This window comes from Colius striatus, chromosome 6, assembly GCF_028858725.1.
Source record: "Colius striatus isolate bColStr4 chromosome 6, bColStr4.1.hap1, whole genome shotgun sequence".
NCBI lineage: Eukaryota > Metazoa > Chordata > Aves > Coliiformes > Coliidae > Colius > Colius striatus.
The window spans coordinates 6,367,896-6,387,788 of record NC_084764.1 but is presented as its reverse complement, the minus strand read 5'-3'; the positions used below and the strand labels follow the sequence as shown (position 1 = coordinate 6,387,788).

At 44.5% G+C, this 19,893-nt stretch overlaps 1 protein-coding gene across 2 annotated transcripts; it reads left to right on the top strand.

The window, feature by feature from the left end:
• Window positions 1-94: 94 nt before the first annotated feature.
• C1QTNF4 (C1q and TNF related 4) lies at window positions 95-19,717 on the top strand. Of its 2 annotated transcripts, none has more exons than XM_061998453.1 (2): window positions 95-164; window positions 18,255-19,717. In XM_061998453.1, the coding sequence occupies exon 2, from the start codon at window positions 18,260-18,262 to the stop codon at window positions 19,361-19,363; it is 1,104 nt and encodes a 367-aa protein (XP_061854437.1). In that variant the 5' UTR covers window positions 95-164; window positions 18,255-18,259; the 3' UTR covers window positions 19,364-19,717. The 2 variants fall into 2 exon arrangements, with proteins under 2 accessions (XP_061854437.1, XP_061854438.1); XM_061998454.1 differs by lacking the exon at window positions 95-164 and adding an exon at window positions 18,119-18,172.
• The last annotated feature ends 176 nt before the right edge of the window (window positions 19,718-19,893 follow it).

The following is a 19,893-nucleotide window of genomic DNA, read 5'->3' as shown; positions in this document are numbered from 1 at the left end:
CTGATTCGGCGCCGGAGTCCCGGGTGCCCGAGCCCCGCTCTCCTCCGCCCCGGCCGCCGCCGAGCTGTCAGTGCGGAGGCAGCGCTGCGGCCCCGCGCACGGCCCCGCGCCGCCGACCGCCGCCGAGGAGCCGCCGAGGAGCCGCCGCCGCGGGGCGGCAGCAGGTACCGTGCCGGGGGGCCGCTGCCCGGCGGCGGCCCGGCTGCACCTGAGGGGCCGGGCATTAAGACTGGGATTCTCTGGGCGGACAGGGGCGATGAAGGGGTGGGTGAGGGCGGGCCTGGCCCCCGGCGGCGCCCGTGGGGAGGGCGGCGGGACGGAGCAGTGCCCGGGAGGTGCGCAGAGGGGCCGTCAGGGCTCCCGCGGCGGCTGCCGCGGTTCGTGCGAAGGCGGGCACGCGTGTCGGGACACGCTGCGGTGTCCGAGCCCGTGGTCCTCGGGGGCGGTGCGTGGGGCGCGGGCGGCCGGCCGGGCGCGCCGTGCTCCCTCTGCGTTCCCGCTGAGGGGATGGACAATAGCGGGAAACGCCTGAGTTACTCCCGCACCCCTTTTGTTTCCCATATTAAACGGCTTAGTGTGCATACGGGAAAGGGTATGAAATTCTGGCCCCACTTAGCATGGAGCTGAGGGTGGAGACCCTCCCGAGGCCGGCCGTGGGGGAGGGTATCCTGGAAAATTCCCGCAGGGACAGTTTGTCAGGTGGGAAATAGCATTAGTCTTGCATGGATCTCTACTGTAGTTTCCAGAGGGAATTCGGTCCCAAAGGTTTTCTCAAGTGCGACGTATGCGACTGATTCTGTAATTCACAGTTTTCTGTCAGATTAGCTTAATCCTACTCTGTGTATTTGGCAATCTCACCGTCATCTAAAACCCACTCCCTAAAAGCTCCCAGGGAAGTGGGTCAGCATCTCCAGGTGATGGTTCTGTGAGTTTCTGCACCACCAGCTGACTGGAAGGCAGCACTCTGACCCTTTGGTTTATGCACATACTGAATGAGCCGTGCTTCAATTATTCATTCTGATGCTATTGCAACCTTCTGCAGTTTCTCTTCTCCAGGGACATGATGTGTAACAAGACTTTGAAATACTTTGCCAATGAGGCTGCAGTCTTGCCTAGGCATATGGCAACTGTTTGCTTGTCTAGCTGTTCTCAAGGGTTAATTTATAGCAGTAGAATGTATGTCAAAGAGGAATGAGGATTCCCAGTAGGGCATTCCCTTCTCCATTCCTCCTCTTCCCCTGTACAAAGCTGTAATTCAGAGTACTGAGCATTTAGTGGACTAGGCTCTACAAATGAGTTTTTTGTTTTCTCTCTGGAAGAAGCGATGCCTTCAAAGTCCATTTGGTCCCCGTAATCATGAACTTATGGCTTCAGTGTGGAATTGATTTAAGTCTGATAATTTGCCAGCATGGTAGACGTTTGCTGTTTTGTAGATGAAGAAGCAGATGCAGAAATGAAATACATTGGAACCAGAGATTTGGCGACAAAACTTGGAATCCCATTTATTGTTGTTTATGTTTTACTGGTGTGATCATCTGTCCATCATGCAGTACAATCCAGAGAGTACTCATTGATAAGCTGAGAACCATTCCTGTTTTCCAAATAAAAGGAATGGCAGCAGCTATACTTATGGAAACACAGGATAACTATACTGTCACCTGTAGTCAAGTAGCCAGGTGTATGATAACTTTTATATTCCCCATTGACATATTTCCAAACAACAGCAAGGTTGACTGGTGATGATCAGTTCTTGAAGCACTCTTGTATCAGAGAGTAATCTGGATGAACACAGGCACATGGAGGAATAATGTGTGTCTAAGGAGTAAAGAGCCAGGATGGTTTGAATCTTCTGTGTGTGGAGCCCAGTAATATGAAGATGAAAAGATGCCACTGCCAACAGAAAGTGGACATGAAGTGAGCCTCAAAGTGATCGCTGTCATTCTGCCAAAGTTTCCACATTCTTATGGTTGGTTATAGGCAAAGAGCACTGAAATGAACTGATCTGATAGTGATGGTATGTTTACAAGGTCAGAGTGTAATATCCTCATCTGAGAAACGTCTTTTTCCATGACACACTCATTTCTATTTTGTCTCTAAGGCATGAGAACGGAGAAAAACATAGGGCTCAAAATTGCTAGTCTTAAAAGTGCTGAAGTCTGGGGCTTTGTTATAGCATCTGAGGTCAGATGTTAGGATTCGGTGGGTTGTACTCCTGAACTCTTCCATTCACCTATCCCTTTAAACACTCCAAGGATGAGGTGCACATTCTACTCCAAGGTGCACGGTTAAGGAAAACGATGTCCCTTTCTGCCTTAGAATTACACCTTACTGACTCATCTGTAAGAGCAAGGGTCTTGGTTCTGCCTTAGAAGACACATGGAGGCTTTGTAATTGGATAGTCTACAATATTTGGAAGACTGACTCTGATTTTCACCCAGCAGAGATTAAAACCTTCATCTCTTACTTCTTGATTGACACTCAGAAATTTAATATAGGTCTCATTGCCTAGCAAATCCAAGCTGAAGTAAAGCTAGGGCTTTGTTTTTCCTTTTGTCTTCCTTTACCTTTTCCTTTGCCCCTATCCCAGGGAAGGAGATTTGCCTGGTGCTCAAAGAAAGTAAGCCAGTAATATACAGCTGCTGTGCTGCTGGCTCACTTGTCAATCTCATGTCTCCCCCTGAGTGCTGCCTTCTCCCCGTACAGCCTGTCTCTACTTGCATAGTTCCTCCAGACAGGTTAGGGAACAAAGGAGGAATTCCTGCTGCATCTAATCAAAGGTCTGAGGTTTCCAGCAGAGGTAACACAGCCAGAATCAGGAGATGATCACAGACCTAGCAGCAAGTGCAACTCCAGAGACTAATAATTGATTACTAGGTCCCTATTGGGAAGCAGTACAAATTCACAAAGACACAAGTCCTACTTCTCCCTGTTCACCCCTCACCTGGTTAATTCATCTCAGGCACATTTTCTGCTGTGCCCGGGCCACGACCACAGGACCAGAGAAATCATCCATGTTGGGTTAAGGTATCTGGGGAGACCCTGGTAGTGGTTACTGGAATGAGAGACAGAGACAGATGAGAGTCAAGCTGCTGTTGGCAGGAGAAATAACAGATCATCTTTATTCCTGTGAGCACAAAGGCTTACTGTCCGTTATGTGCCTGCTTGTGACCACCACGGCTGATGTTTGAGCTCCATGAAAAGGAACCTGCAGCCTTTTGGTCAAGGGCAGGTACAAAGAAAACGTTTAGTCTGTTGAATTCATCTAGCTGCCTCTGTGCATCCCTTCCAGTGTATGCTGCTGGTGTAACTACAGTGAATGTGATAAATCCTGACATTTCTAACATATCCTTAAGTCTTTGAAGAAAGCTGGGTACATTCTTCCCATTCATTGTGTCAGTATTCCAGCAAGTTCTAAGAGAAATGGCTTTTGTTCATTTTACATATAAAAAGATATTTGTGGCATAAGAATGAGGGATTTAATTTGTTGAGTTTGTTGGGTTTTTTTTAAATAAAAGTTGAGATTCTTGACCATGGTTACATATCAGTTTGAATATTTGCTTTGATGAGGCACAGGGCATAGCAGGTAAAAGAGGCTATAAAGTGGATAAACATGATCTTCTGCACAGGAAGAGCTTCTTTAAATAAGATCATAAAATTCAGAGCTTCAGTGCTCCTAGTCTGTGTGCTTTTAGTCTGTGCCAGTCCTTCAGAGAGGCCACAAACTGCTTAACACTGATATGGCAGCAGATCCTGGATCTGCTTGTGTTAGATGTTCTCTTAGGTGACCTGGATAGTGATATAAAGAGTGGGTGTATCACATTTGCCAGGGGCATGAAACTGTAAGATTTGAAATAGACTGGAGCAAAATATTCAGGTTCAAAATCATTCCATCAAATTGAAAGAGCTGCTAGGAAAAGAACTGGATAAAATTTGTTAGGGATAAATGCAAGGCAGTACAATAAGGCAGAAAAAATCAACAGCTTCAGCACAAGAATGAAGTAAATGCCTTGGCTGCAGCTCTGCAGCAAAGAACCTGAGTGTTATGATACATCACATGAGTCAATGTCATGCTGTCGTAAATGAAGGCAAACATCTTGCTAGGATATGTAAAAGACACACAGGCTGCAAGAGATACGAGGCAATCCTCCTGCTCTGTTCAGCACTGCTAAAGCCTCAGCTTGGAGGCTGTGCAAAGTTTTGGTTATTACTTTGAGCCAGGTGCAATTTAGTCAGAGAGAGCCCAGAGAAGGGCAGCGAGACTCACCACAGGTCAGAAAAATGTGACTTGCAAGGTGATTTGAAGTAACTGAAATTACTGAGCCCAAAGGCCAGAAAGCTAGCAGGGGAATATTAGAGTCTTAAGATAGAAAATAGGAGGAAACAATCTTTTCCTTTGGGCTCATGATGGATGGAGCTAAAGAAAGATTATTTTAGACTGCAGTAATAATTTTCTATGACCAAAGATAATAAAAACGATTGAATATTTGGACCGGGGAGGTTGCAAAGACCCCATCATTTTAAGAATAAGTTAGATGATTATCTGTGAAGAATTAAATAAGGCTAGTGGCCAGCAGCTGGGGGGAGGTTCTCCTCCCCTTCTACACTGCCCTGATGACGCTTCATCTGGAGCCCTCTGTCCTTGGGCTCCCTAGTTCAAGAGAGACAGGGAACTGCTAGAGAGAGTCCAGCACAGGGTTATCAAGATGACCAGGAGACTACAGCATCCTCCTTATGAGGAAAGGCTGAGAGACCTGGGGCTGTTTAGTCTAGAGAAGAAGAGACTAAAGGAGGCCCTTATTAACACTTACAAGTACCTAAAGGGTGAGTGTCAAGAGGATGGAACAACACTTTCTTCTGTTGTATCCAGTGACAGGACCAGGGGTAATGGACATAAGCTGGAAAACAAAAAGTTTCACTTAAACACAAGGAAAATCTTCTTTCATGTTGAGGTGAGGGAGCCCTGGCCCAGGCTGCCCAGGAAGGGTGTGGAGGCTTCTTCTCTAGAGGTTTCCAAACCCACCTGGACACGTTCCCGTGTGACCTGATCTAGGTGGAGCTGCTTTAGCAGGACGGTTGGACTAGATAATCTCTAAAGGTCCCTCTCAACCCGTAACATTCTGTGATTATATGATTCTGTGATTATATGAGAAAGCACCTTGGACTATTTGACATCTCAAGTTCTCTTCTAGACTATTCTGCCATTTTATGAAGGCAAGGTGCTCATTTCACACACCTGAAATAAAAAGTGCCTGCCAGCCCTGTTCTGCTGATTGTCTGATATGCAAGGGTACCACAGCACTGAGAATACAGCACAGCTCGTTCTGAAAAGATCCTGAAATAAGAGTTTATTAGAAGGTTAAAAGAGGTCTCTATTCTTGGAGAAGACATAGGTTCTGATTTCCCTGGGGCAGAAATGCTTGGCTGGGTCTATTAATGCTGAAAACAATGATACAGAAGAAGAAAAGATGTATGAGGAAGAGCAGATAGCAAAATGCTCTGAACTGAAAATACAAATTCTTCTACTATTTTACTCCTTGAATGAAAGACTGTAGTCCAAAAATGCTCTTTTTTTAAGAGATAAAATGGAATAAAATAATGGAATCCAGACTAGGAATCAAATAAAGCTCTACAATTGATGTTTTTAGGCATTTCTCCAAGGAGATAAAATCTAGGTCCCATAGTATTCATGGTTTAACACATATTGTTTAATATAAATGGAACAGACGGTCCCCTGTGCATGGTGAGAAACTGCTGGATCTGTGTGAGGAGACAGAAAGAAGTAAGAGAGCAACGATCATCTCTTTTGGATGCTGCAGTAGAGAGCTGCTCCTAACATCCTGAACAGCACACGTTTTGAGCCCAAGCAAAGAAATTTTTAATCCTCTAAAGGGAGAAGGATTTTTCTCTCTCCCCAGGCTTTAGACCTTTCCACTCACACAAAAAGAAAAGCTCTTAGAGGAGGTGAAGACATACTGGGAGGAGTGGAAGTAGGTTTTTTATACCAACCAGGCAATAGGGATTTTTTTTTTCTATGAAAACAGGTACTCTCTGGGACTGAAAGGCTGCAAAGCAACTGCTGGAAGGAATCTGTGTTGAATGAACAAGACAAGGAGAAAATGAAGAATTAGGCTGTGCTTTTTAGAAGGCTGTTTTCATGGAGCCGTTGCTCAGTGAACTGTAGTGTATTAGCATTATATTCTGGTGCCTTTTAAACTCTCTTACACTGGGATTATCCATAAATTGATGGAAATCCTCATATTTTTGTTTGCTCTGGCACATGTGAGCACAAACTATGACACTATATGAGTTCTAATTGCTTGTCTCCCAGCCCCCGTCTTCCACTGCTGCTTGAACACTGTGGAAAAAAGAATAATTTGCTTACAAAGCTGATCACTTGATGCCCCAGATACTTCAAAGTAAATTCACATCCCTTCCACCCAGAGATTGACCATTGCTTTACAGTAGCTTGTATTTCTTTGCCTGAGTTTACTTCATCGATCCTTCTCCCATCCTTCCCTTTGCTTTCTTTACTTCTCCCATGAGTATGTGAAACTCGGTCTTTATCTGGGAGATGGAAAGGGTATCCAAAAGGAGGCTTATTGGAGCTGATCTTTAAGGACGTTCAGCTTTGGAATGAGATGGTTCTAGAAGGAGATAAAACAAAGGATAGCTAATGTAAAATGTCTCCTTTTTACTAGTAGGAGGTAGCAACACGGTGGAGGGGTTGTTCTCTAGCAAACTTGGGAGGGAATCTGAGACAGACTGGGTAGAAAACTACTGGACATGCCAGAGGGGGTTCTGTAGATGGTAATCTGTTGCTAGTTGTTGATAATTGCCTTGAAAAGGAAAGGTGTTAGACAGAAATAGCTAGAAGGAAGATAGAATTTGAGTAGAGGGGACATTGGCTTGAAATCCAAACTGAATGTGAACATTTGGCTTTAGGATGTGTGGATGAAATTACTCGGCGTGCTTGTGAGGAAATTGTGTAGGCTATTGCAAATGGCATTTCTGTCAGTATGAGCTGCATATTTAATGCAAAGTAACAATATCCAAGCCTGCTTTAAATAAAGCATCTGCATAACAGTGTTCAGAGCAGCCATATTCTTCATGTTAATTCCTTTTATTTTTCCCTTTTATATGACATCCAGTTAGGATCTAAGAGTTACGTAAAACCTGCCAGTGGGTTGCTACAGTCATTACTTCAGTATTTTATCAAAATCCTTTTCCTATAAGCAAAAATCTGCAGCTTCAAGCTGTCAAAGGCAATTTTGCCTAGGAGGAAACTGGCTGGTCAGGCAGATGAGCCTGGACTCTGTGAACACTTGACAGGCTCTGAGCGCTTTCTCGCTGTGAATGAGGAACTGATGAGTGAACAGCAGTGTCCAGCAGCTCTTTTTGATGGTAATGCCAAAGCCTTTTACCAGCAGCTTCCCAGTGCAGATGGAGTTTTACAGAAATAGTCAGGCAGACATTTATACTGTCATTATGAGGTGACTGGTGTTTTTTGAATACTTGAAACAATATCAAGCCAGAAAGCAGAGCTGGGGGCGGGGGGGGGGGGGGGGGGGAGAAGTGTAAAACTGTATGAAAACTGTATGTGTATTGAGGAGATTGTCCAGCAAATGTTTCTCTCTGTCCATCCAGCCAGAGTAGTAGCCCCTGCCTTGTGGGAAGCAGCACTTCTGGGTCAAATTGTCACAGAAAAATCCAAGCTCAAAAGCACAGCTGTGAAAACTCAACTTGTAGAGGGTTTAAGGGAGGGACTTGGTAGCCTCCTGTTAAAGATGACAAGCTGATTAAATCCATGGATCAAAATAGACTCAAGAGTTTAAAAAGTGGAAGCAGAAACCAAGGTTTTCCTGAAGATGTCAGCTGTCAATTCACGGCCTTGGGATGTCTCATTTGCACCAGCTACGGCCTTCTGAGAAACAGTTGGTAGTAAAATGGCTGAAAACTTGAAAGGGTCCAGGTTCCATCTGTCTATAGGCATTCCTCAGAGAGATCTCATTACAAGGGATTTAGCAGCAAAAGCCACTGGAAGGTCAGTATTGACAAACATGACAATGCCCAACTTTGCTAACTTTGCTACTTTTAATTGTGCATCTGTAGTCATAAAAGGAAGATGCTACTGGGATGAGAATAAAGCTGATAAACCTGATTCATGAAAAGCAGCTAATGCTGAAGAACACTGTGTGCATTGCAGAATTCCTTTGTTAATCCAGAACTGCTGTACCATCCAGAGCAAGTCTGGATCCCAAGAAACTGGTGACAAAAATGAGGGTAGTCACATGCAATGATTGTTCTCTAAATGATTGCTGGGTATGAAAGCAACAGGATTGTCATGTCAGACAGTTAGAGAACAGGACCAGATAAAAGACTTATTAGCATATATGGACTTTGACTGACACCTGCCTTTCCCCAAACAGAGTTTAGCAGAGTTTTCATAATAATATTGACTTCTGGAATAATATTGACCTCTGCTTTGATCCTGAGCAGATGATGCTTGCTTCTTCTCAGTTCTCCAGCTCCAGGCCTGTGTCCTGATGCAGAAGAAGAAGCACAAAGGAAGATGCCAAAGCAGAGATGGAAGATGCACAGATCTTAACACCTTTTACCACTTTCTTCACTAAACTAGAGCTCAGTGAATTTCCAAATTGAGATGTTGCAGCATGTTGTCAGTGAAGAGCAGCACTGCAGTGCAATTCACAGTGTTCTCTGAGTATCCTCACAGTAATGAAACAGCAGGGCATGAAAAGAAATGCTTGTGATTTTTTGGCTGAGTGTGATGGCAGATGTTAAAAGACAGCATGCTTTCCTGCCTTACCTGTCAAGACAAGACAAAAAGCTCCCAAGGAAAGCAGCATTCCTGCAGGCAAATGCCCCAGTACAGACAGAGATTTTTTCTAATGGGCTTGTAAAGCCTACTGCCAGAAAATACCAGTCAATAGCATGTGCCATTTCCTCAAAGTATGTTATCACACAGCCTTTGACAGATAAAGAGAGCAAAGCAATTATGTTTTCATTGATGAAATGTAGCGTTACGAATTGATCTATTGAGCAAAGGGAACTGAATCATCCTTTCTGAAAGTTTTCTGTAATCAAGGGGGAGACCAGAGTTACCCAACTTGTGAGCAAATTCGGAGCTCTTAGCAGTCAGTGAGCTCAGGCATGACTAGGAACCAAAAATGACCCCTTGTGGTCATTGCATGGAGACCCCAGCTGCCATTCAACTATCCACTGATTCCCTTTGGGAATGGCTACTGGGCTTCACAATATCTATCTCATCCTAACTTGTCATTTGGTGATCAACCAGCAGGAACCAGCATATTCCCTCTAGCTTTTACCCAGGTGGGTGATATGACAGGTCATAGAACAATGACTGGAGGGCAGCATTCCAATGAGTGGGGGAAGGGGTTGAAAGCAACAGCTGCAGGCACAGAACTCCAGGAAAGATGAGACTTATGTGCCCACTCACATGTGAGAGAGAAAGATCAGGTGTGTCTATGTGGCTAGAGAAGAGGAGAGACAAGAAAAACCAGGAACTCATTTTTAGATTAAAACCTTACATGGCAGTTAAAATCCTGTCTTGGTTAATACAAAGTGTAGGAGCACAGACTCACAGAAAGGAAACTGAGGACTTTAAAACCATCACAGAGAGGACCATGATCAAACCTTCAGAGTACACCACAGGTTACAATATCTCTTTTAATATCTCCACAATCTCTTGTACAACAGTCTTCAACAGGAAGGTGTAATACACAAGTTGTGATTCCTGTAATGTGTAGACAGTCAAAATGGCATCCTCCATGGGTGTCAGTTTCTAGAGAGTCCTATTAGTTCTTAGACAAAGAAATCTTCTAGTAACATTTGGGTTTAGTTTTAGCAAGAGGACGAGAGGAGAACATGAAATTGGTGGATGACTGGGCCTATGACTGGAGTTGGCAGTATGGAACAGGAAGGAAAGCCAGTACAGCCTGTGTTTAACTGCAACACACTCTCATCCTGATGAAGTTTCCTTTAATGTCTGTAAGTATTGTTACAACTAAGGATTGAAAGAAAATCGACCAATAGGGCATCATTCAGCTGCGTTGAAGGGACCTTCTGCTTGGATGCAGAGAGGAAAGTGGGGTTAAAAAAACCCCAAACAGTAACTACGTGTACTGTAGATACCTAGTTGTAGTAAATACTATAAATACCTAGCTATAGTCTCCCAACTGTTACTAGACTTAACTTGTAAACAGAAGAGTGGGGGTTATCCTGAGAGATAAACTTTCCTTCACTGGAAGCATATGGGATAGAAAAACTGAGCTATGGTATGTAAGTAATTCAGAATAAAGAGGTTAGAATCTGAGTCAATTCCTGAGAACCGATTCTAGTGTCTCTGTACCCATCTACTGTTTCCACTTTATCACTCCCAGGTCAGCTTACCTAACTATTGATTATACTGCAGAGATGATTTTTAACAAAAGATGTCCCTAAGAATATGAGCTACACCACCACTAAGGAAAACTTGAGAACAAGCCTGTGTTCAGTGGGACTGTCTAAACAGCCTTTTCATTCTTTATCAACCCTTTAAAGTCCCCATACTCCATTAGCTCTTGGGAAAAAAGTTCATCTTTTTGCTGCTCAAACTCTTACTGAAAAATTACCAGAGTAGTCTGTGATACTGAATCTTCCTCTGCATCTTCTTTAGGTTCCCAGGTTTTGTCTGCAGCCCAGAAACGTCTTCTGCAAACACTTCTAAACTTTCTCCCTCATTGACTCTTAAGAGAGTCTCTCATGGTCTGTATAGCCATTACCTTCCTCTTCACATCCTCCTTCAGCACTGCTGCAGTGCTTAACTGCCTCTTGCTCCTTGCTTCCAGCTGGTCAGATGATGAAATGGAATTGTCTTACTTGCCAGCTCTTTCTGTTTAGCACCTTTAATCCTGCAGGATTTGAGGTTTTCTTTTACACTTTATAATAGCATAGTAAAAGTAAGAAATCTACAAAAGTAAGAAATGCTACATTTGCTTGTTATTGCCCATGTCTCCTCTCCTATGTCTGCAAGACTGTCAGCATCTTTCAAAAGCTCATCTGCAGGGTCCAGCAATGTGCAGTTCAGCAGGCTACCAGCTTCTTTGCAGACTACCATAGTTTGAATATCTTGAGCAAGGTAAGAAGTTTATAATAAAATCATCCCTGTAAGCAAGTCTTGTTGGTTTTTAAGTCATTTCCCATTTGCCTTTGGAATGGCCTGAATTGCACTGCTTGTGCCCAGTGTTCTTCCTCCTAAGGTGCCTGTCACTGCTGGGGCAGTCTGTCTGGCAATGTCCTTCTGCTTCATGTGGTTTTATCTCCAAAGCAAAAAACCACAGGACTTCTGTGAAAAAGTCTTTGTGCTACATGGCTTCCAGCCCAGCCACCTGGGACAATGAAATTGCCCCCACTCCATTCTCTGAGATCTCCATCATGCCTTTCTCTCTCTTCAGAGCTGTCTTCTTCACTGGCTTGTCTGCCTTTCAGGGACTCTCTCTCTCTCTCTGTCTTAACTGAGATCTTTCTGGAATGTGCTGCCAAAGTGTCACTTTCTTTTACCTACCCAAATACCCCCTGGTATTCCAGGCCAGACTGTCTCTGTTAATCCGTTATGCCAGTGTGAACTGCCTTCTGGTGCAGCAGTCTGGTGCCAGGAGGAGAGATGGGATGCTTCAACAAAACCTTGTTCCACAGGCTCAGCATCTCTTGTGCACACCAGGAGAAAGAAATGCAGACATAAACCAGGCTAAAAAGGGAAATTAAGTTTGGGGGTGGGAAAAGAGATGGTTTAATTTTGGCATTACTGTAACTGTAACTGGATCCATGCGGAAATTCCTGCTGTTGAAACGGTCTCAGTGTTTTATGTGTAAAGGCAGCAGTGTTAAATAAACTCTACACAGCAACAGACTTGTGGCTTTCTCAAGCTGTGGTTTCCAGTCTTCTCTTGCCTGTGCTTTCACAGAAACCAGGTATCACTGAACTTATTCCAAGCTATGGCTACTTTTTCTCACCACTTACTGCTGGAATGATTTTAATGACGGTTTCTCAATGGTTTGTTTAACTGTGTGTGCAGAACATCTTTATGCCATGCAACACATTTAATGTTCTACAGATCAAACTCAAATGTTCTAACAATATTTTCTGTTCTTCCACTTCTGATCAGTGGTAAAAGAGTATTTGCTTCACAGTTTTTAGTCTTGTTTGCTTGTATGTGTAATTGATTACTTTAGAAAAAGCATGTAAAAGAATTTACATTTTAAAGCATCAGTCTGTTGGAATAACTCCTTTCTCCCACCTCAACACCACTTTGCCTGGCCAAATTAATGTATTTTTAAGCATACATAGCAGTCAAAATAGGAGACATATTGTGTCATGCTGGCATTTCAAATGTGCATAACAAATTTCCTTGAGTGCAGTTATAGGAAGAAAAACCTTAATGTCAGAACTATGATGTTTCTGTTTTGATCAGTGAATATACATCACATTGTGTGTCATCATATTAACTTAAACAGAGTTGTTAGGGCTTCAGTTGAAATATAGCAGATTTGGTTAATATTCTGAAGTGCAGGCTAACATCAGAGGCTTATGCTAAAATACAGTCTCTCCGTTTCCTTTTCCTGGAGTTGAGGCACTTCAAAAGAATTTTTCTCTCTCCACAGATCTTTGAATACACAGAAACCAGTTTATTATGTTACAGGACTCCTTGATTCAAGGAAACATTTACAATTAAGTACATTCTGCATTAATGCCCTATAGTTCTGACATTCAAAGTGTGGCTTCTAGCTTCCAAAAAGCATCCTGAATGCTTCAGACAATGTTTTACCTCTCAGGATTGTTCCAGAGTTCAAAAAGCCACATTCATCAAAAGCAGAGAAAGGCCATCCCTGATTGTGTCATGCAGTACTCTTCAGACAGATTTTGCTTTTGAGGATCTGCTACAATTAATTTCTCCTTGATGTTGGGAGAAGTGATGCATTTGCATCATTATCTGATGCCCTTAATCTGTATCTGATGTGTGGAACAGACAGTATGTGGTATCAAGGGGAAAAAAAGTCTTGCTAACTATAGTCCAAGAAGGCTATTCATTACTCAAGCTTTCACTGATTCAAATAACTGAAACATTTGCAGCTGTCCTTAAATGTTCAGAGTGAGATCTAGGAAGAACACAGCTTTGCTCTTGCAGCTTACAGGGTTTTAAGAACTTTTGCTAACAGTGACTCCAGCTGCACTGCTTCACTTCTGTTTCCTCTCTTATTCTTCAGTCACCTTCTGGGTAAAACTCCTACTAAAAATTAAAGGACTCCTGCCTAAACCAGGACTATAGAATCTATCTCATTAATATTTTGGAATAAAAAGAAGACCCTTGTGAGTTTTTCAGAAGACCTGGCCTGCAAGGCTGGAAACGGGCTGACCTTTCTATTATTGAAAGTCCTTTTGTATATCCATGGATTTCAGTAGAAGATTAAAGCTAATTGTCTTTCCCCTGGTGGACTGATTGTGTTCCAGGACAGAAAAATCACCTCCAGCAAGCACAAAGCTATTAAAGTTTCCTGGGTCATGCAAATGGTGAATTCTGTCTCTTTATTTTCAAGATTTGGGACTCCTGTTCTGCTGTGTGTCACTGCCATTTTAGCCCCTTCTTTTCAGGTCATTAATTTAATGTTGGATGCCTTTGAGAACTGTTTAGCTCCATCAGGTGCTTTGTGGGGTATGGTATGGTATGGTATGGTATGGTATGGTATGGTATGGTATGGTATGGTATGGTATGGTATGGTATGGTATGTAAGGGCCCTGATTCATATGTAAAAGTAATAACACAACTGCTGCCTAGGACACTTGCATGGCCACCGCAGAAGACCTGCTTTTCACCTCTAACCCAGGTCTTTCACCTCACTCCACAGCTTTAAAACTCATGCCATGGCATGAACTCAAGGCCAATACCATGTGGGCATCATGGGATCTGTGTCCATGGCCAGGCTCACATCCCTGGTGCTGCCTCTTCGCTGCAGGAAGAAAGCTTATCCCAGTAACTTGTGCACCAGAAGCATTTGCTAGGGGAGCCACAGAGCATTTGGGATGCTTTATCTTTAGACTTACTACACTAATACTCAAGTCCAAGAGCTATCATGAGCTGCCTCTGTTTCTGGCAGCCCTGTAGCTAGCTGAGTCTTCCTAACAATTGGCAAAGTATTCTTAGACAGGTTTAGTATGGCAGGCAGTTATTAGATACTTTCTAAATTATTTTTAAAAGACAAAGAAGATGCTGAAAGTGATGAGTGGGAGCTGTGGAGGAAATAACTTGCTAATGGAAACACAGCATAATTAACTGACTTATTTTAATGACTTGCCAGTACGTTATTGGGAAGGGCTGGTAAAGAAGGGACTGCAGCAGCAGAGCATCTTTGCAACTGTAACTGAGTGATCCAACCTTTAATAAGTGGTCATTTGAAGGAACATGAGGTCAGGTTCTCCACACCTTCATTAACAAGGTGTTTTGTCCTTTTGTGGTTTTTTGACCAGCAGTGACATGCTTGCAGTATATTCCCTGACTCCCAGATATGCTGAGTTAGCTTTGGAGCAGAGGCAAAGCTTTAGAACCAGTGTGGTTAGTATGGCTAAAAACAAAAAGGCCAAATCCTTCCCTGACATTTCTTGTCTTAAGAGCATGCAGACTTGTCACAATCATCCTGGTTCTCCGTGCAGCCTCACCATGATGATTATTGGAGTAACAATGGATAAAAATGAACAGAAACATCTAACAGCCCTTGTAAGTTTGCTTGATTTTCTAAGATGGAAGCTGAAATGAGCCTGCTTTGCTAGACACAGCAAAAATAATACTGCTGAACCAGAGGCTGAGCTCACAGTGAGACGGTTTGGGCTTCAGTTCTTGGTGGGATGTTGTGGCCTATTAGTGTTAGTTAAACAGCAGCAGTGTGGCCAAATGCTGTACAGACATGGGAAGGGTCTTTGCCCTGAGGAACTCACAAAATAAATGGCAAAGTAAGGAAGAATAAAGACAGCATGGAAGCAGATGTGTTGCTATTAGCTTAATAGTTGCTATGGCTTAATAGTTCCATTGGAAATGCTTTCTTAAATTAATTTGCTGGATGAAAGACTTGCTGTTAATTGGTTAGTTCCATGTAAGTGTCTTGGCTAGGGTTAGTAGCAAATGAATGTTCAACTGTGAGAAGGCAGTATAGGATTGTTATAAGAATAATTAGGATATCTCTAGTCCAACCTCCTGCTGAAAGCAGGGCCAAAACTGAATATAGACCAGGTTACTCACAGCTTAATCCAGATTAGTCTTGAAAACTTGCAAGAATGGAGGTTGCACATCTCTCTGGGCAAACTGTTGCATTCTTAATTACCTGCCATGTGATTTTTTTTTTGGCTATATCTTAGGGATTTTAAAGCTCATCTAGCCCAAGCCCCTGCTAAAGCAGGTTCCCCTCCAGCAGGTCACACAGGAACGTGTCCAGGTGGGTTTGGGAACCTCCAGAGAAGGAGCCTCCACACCCTCCCTGGGCAGCCTGTGCCAGGGCTCCCTCACCTCAGCACCAAACAAGTTTCTTCTTGTGTTTAAGTGGGACTTATTATGTTCCAGTTTATGTCCATTACCCTTTGTCCTGTAACTGGGGACAAGAGAAAGTGCTGCTCCATCTTTTTTACATACACCTTTTAAATATTTCTACGTATTAATGAGGTTCCCATTTCTCGAGACTGAACAGTCCCAGATCCTGGTGGCCCTGCACTGGCCTCTCTCCAGAAGTTCTCTCTCCCTCCTGAGCTGGGGAGCCCAGCACTGGACACAGGACTCCAGATGAGGCCTCACCAGGGCAGAGGAGAGGGGGAGAAGAACCTCCCTCCACCTGCTGCCCACACTCTTCTTGATGCATCCCAAGATGCCATTGGCCTTCTTGACCACGAGGGCACGTTGCTGGCTCATGGTTAGTTTGCTATCAAGCATCACTCCCAGGTCCCTCTCCTGGAGCTGCTCTCCAGCAGATCACCCCCAGCCTGTCCTGGTGCAGGGGGCTGTTCCTTCCCAGGTGCAGGACTCTGCACTTGTCCATGTTGAACCTCATGAGGTTCCTCTCTGCCCAACTCTCAGCCTGTCCAGATCCTTCTGAATGGCAGCACAGCCTCTGGTGAATCAGCCAGTGCTCCCAGCCTGGTGCCATCAGGGAACTTACCGAGGGTCACTCTGTCCTCTCATCCAGGTTATTGATGAAGATTTTTAACAAGACTAGCCCCAACTCTTGAGCCTGACGACCCAACTAGGTTTTTACCCATCTATCAGTTCACCTAGTAGTGCATTTTAATCTAGCTAGTAACATTGCAACTTGGATACTGGAATGCTCTGGGAGGCTGTAACAAAAGCCTTGCTGAAAGGTAGGTGACATCCACTAGTCGCTTCTCACAAGTGGACAGGCAGTTTGATTAGACATGATCTACCCTCTCTTGATCAACACATGTTAAATAATCATGTCCTTTGGCTACAAATATGTTCCATGAGGAACACTCCATGATTTTGGCAGGGATCAAAGTGAGTCTATCTGAGTATCCCATTGTTTCTGGGGTTGTTTGACTTGTCCTTTCTGAAGATGGGTTCAACATTGGCCTTTCTCCAGTCACCAGCGTCCTCCTTTGATCTCCATGACCTTTCAAAGATAATAGAGAGTGGCCTCTATGTGATACTAGCCAGCTGTCTCAGCACCCCACAGAGCAGCCTGTGGAGTGCCATGGATGTCTTCAGGAGAAGCAGGCTACATCAGGAAAAATGTTCTGAATTCAGGGGCATGGAGGAAAATCCTGAGGTGGTTGTGAGAGATGTGATCTAAAGTAAAATTAGGACATGGATGGATATTTCTTTTTGTCCTTGCTAGTGTGTCACTTCCATGTAATTAAGTGAGAATCTAGTTCATATCTATTAGAGCTGCATTTTAGGTTTCTATTTGATTCTCAAGTCTGAAGCAGCAGGAACTGTAGCTCAAGCTGAATTCCCATTGTGGAGTGATTCTAGGTAGCACATCTTGCCACCTCACAGTCTGTGTGGATTCTGCCTGCTTCTCTTTCTGGGCCATCCCAGTAGATTCAAATATTTATCCTTTCATCCTTTTAAATTCAGGATTTGCCTTCACCCCTCTCTCCAATGAGTGGCATGTTTTGCTCCTGTTCTGCCAGTCTGTGAGTTCATTGTTTGCAGGCTGGCAAGGCACCAGTTCTGGGGTGGCAGATGGGGCAGGCTGAAAACCAGGCAGTTGCCTCCCAGCCTGAATGATATTTTAATAAGCACAGAGAGGTGACAGAGAGAGAAGTTTCTCACTGGAATGACTGGCAGTCTTGTTTTCAGTCTGAAAGCACTAATAGATGATTTTTGGCCTCAGTCCAGAAACTAGAAGCAGAAAATCGCATTAGCTCCTAACTTATCCTTCTTTTTTAAGGGTCAGAGAAGTTTTTTCTCTCAGGTCTATTATCCAGATAGGGAGCTGTTTCTCTGGTTTTGGTGTTTTGGTTCTCTCTCAGGGATTCTGTACTTTGAGAGACTTGCCTTTTATTTCTCTTTTGTTTCCCTTTTTTCATTTCATTCATTTTCTCCATTGTCTTCCTGCCTTCCTTGAACATCTCCTCTTCTTCTAGTTTCTTTGCACTCTTCACAGATTCATGGTGAAACCTGTCTGAATAATGGGCATCTAGGAACTTTCTTGGCTTCCAGCTCCCACATCCTGTGAAACAGCCAGTGCACTGCTAGGCAATGGCATCTGCATGGGAATCTCTAGAGCATATGTCCTCCCTGTCCTTCGGCTCTATCTCAGTTGTATAATACAGAGTCTGTGTAGGCCTTTGTTTCATCCTTGCTCTTATGAATAAAAGCACTATAAAAAGGAGCTCTGGCAAACCCCCAGCAAGCTCTGAGATCCCTCTGCATTGTGAGCAACACAGTGTTTTTGCAGACGAGCTGCAGGACAGACAGGCTTTCAAAGAAGATTCTTTTTCTTCCTGTGAGGACAGAGGGGAAAAAGGTTCAGTTTTCACTAAGAAACCACTGAAACGGTGCTGGGATCTGAACTGAGGTCTGGTCCTGATCAGAGAACGCACTGGAAGCTTCTCAATAGCTGGACATAGACCTTCGTGTCTATTTAGCAAGATTCAGGTCTGGTTTTCAACTGGAGTATGAGATGGAAATTAAGAGGATGAGAGGATTCCTGCTAAAATATGCTTCTTGTTCCTTTCAGATACAATGATGACACTGAAGGTTCAGACCCTGTTTGGCCTCCTTTGCTGCGTGATCCTTCTGCCTGCAGACGGCTTCCCAGCAGACAGCAGTACCGAGTTCCGCTCTGCTTTCTCCGTGGCCAGGACCAGCAGCATGGAAGGGAGCTCCGAGATGGTCATTACCTTTGACAAAGTGTATGTGAACATTGGCAACGACTTTGACCCCAAGACTGGATTGTTCCGCTGCCGGATCCCTGGAGCCTACTACTTCTCCTTCACTGTGGGGAAATACCCAAAGAAAAACCTGTCTGTCATGCTGATGAGGAACAAGAATGAGGTGCAAGTGATCGTGTACGACGAACACCACCGCAAGGAGCGGAAGGTGGCCAGCCAGAGTGCCATGCTGCAGCTCGACTACGGCGACACGGTTTGGCTGCGTCTGCACGGAGATCCCAAGTACGCTCTTTACAGCAATGTTGGCCCCTATACGACTTTCAACGGCTACCTGATCTATCCAGACACTTCTGCCTTCTTCCAGAACGCTCTTAGCTCACAAGAGCTGGGGCCACACCGTCACTCTCTCCAGCAGCTTCCCGGGGAGCAGAACGAAGCTCCACAGCGTCACGTGTTCCCCGCTCAGCCTGACAGAGGACAAGACCCTCGCTCTGCATTTTCCGTCGCCCGCTCACAAAGTCTCCTGGGGGCAGATGACAAGCAAACCCAGCACGAGCCAATCACATTTGACACAGAGTTTGTGAACATTGGGAAAGATTTCAATTCCTCCACTGGCATCTTCTCGTGCCGTATACCCGGCGCATACTATTTTTCCTTCACCATCGGTAAGATGCCCTTTAAGACTATGTCGGTGAAACTGATGAAGAACCACAACGAGGTGCAGGCCATGATCTACGACGACAACCACTCCAAGAGGCGGGAGATGCAGAGCCAGAGCATCATGCTGCCTCTGCAGTATGGGGACACCGTTTGGCTCTACAGCCATCAGCACGACGGCTATGGTGCCTACAGCAACCATGGCAAGTACATCACCTTCACGGGCTTCCTGATCTATTCAGAGGCTCAGCCAAAGCGGCTTCCAGGTGCCAGCTCATCCCAAGGGTCAAATAATTAAGCACAGATGTGAAAGGAGCATAAGAAAAGCCAAGATGCCATGAACTTGGGCATAGCCCCTCTTCGAGTATCATCCTCTACTTTGAGCATGCTGTCGTGTGTCCAGTGCTTTCCCTACGCTGCACGCTTGTGCCCTGCCCGCAGGGCTGCTGCTGTGCCTGCCATTCATCCATAGAAAGGTGTCTCCAGGTTGTATGTGTGTGTCCTGTGTCGGTGTTTGGTCTAAGCATAACGCATGAGGTAGTTTAGGGTCGGGAATGGGACAGGGGCGGCACAAGGGAGATGCTGAGGGTCAGAGAACTGCTGCGGTTCATGCTGCTGCGGGAGCAAAGGATGTGGTGGCTGTCCCTGTGTGTCTGGGGAGGGAATTAATGTAATGAAAGTGAATGTAATAAAACCACAAAAGATGTCACATTTTCTCAGGTTGGAATTTGTTGCTACCTGTGGGACTTGTGTGCCTGTCACTGCCTGACGTGGCAGTTCGGGAGGGAAAGAAGGACAGTGATAGTACAGGCTGCAGTCGTGTCAGAG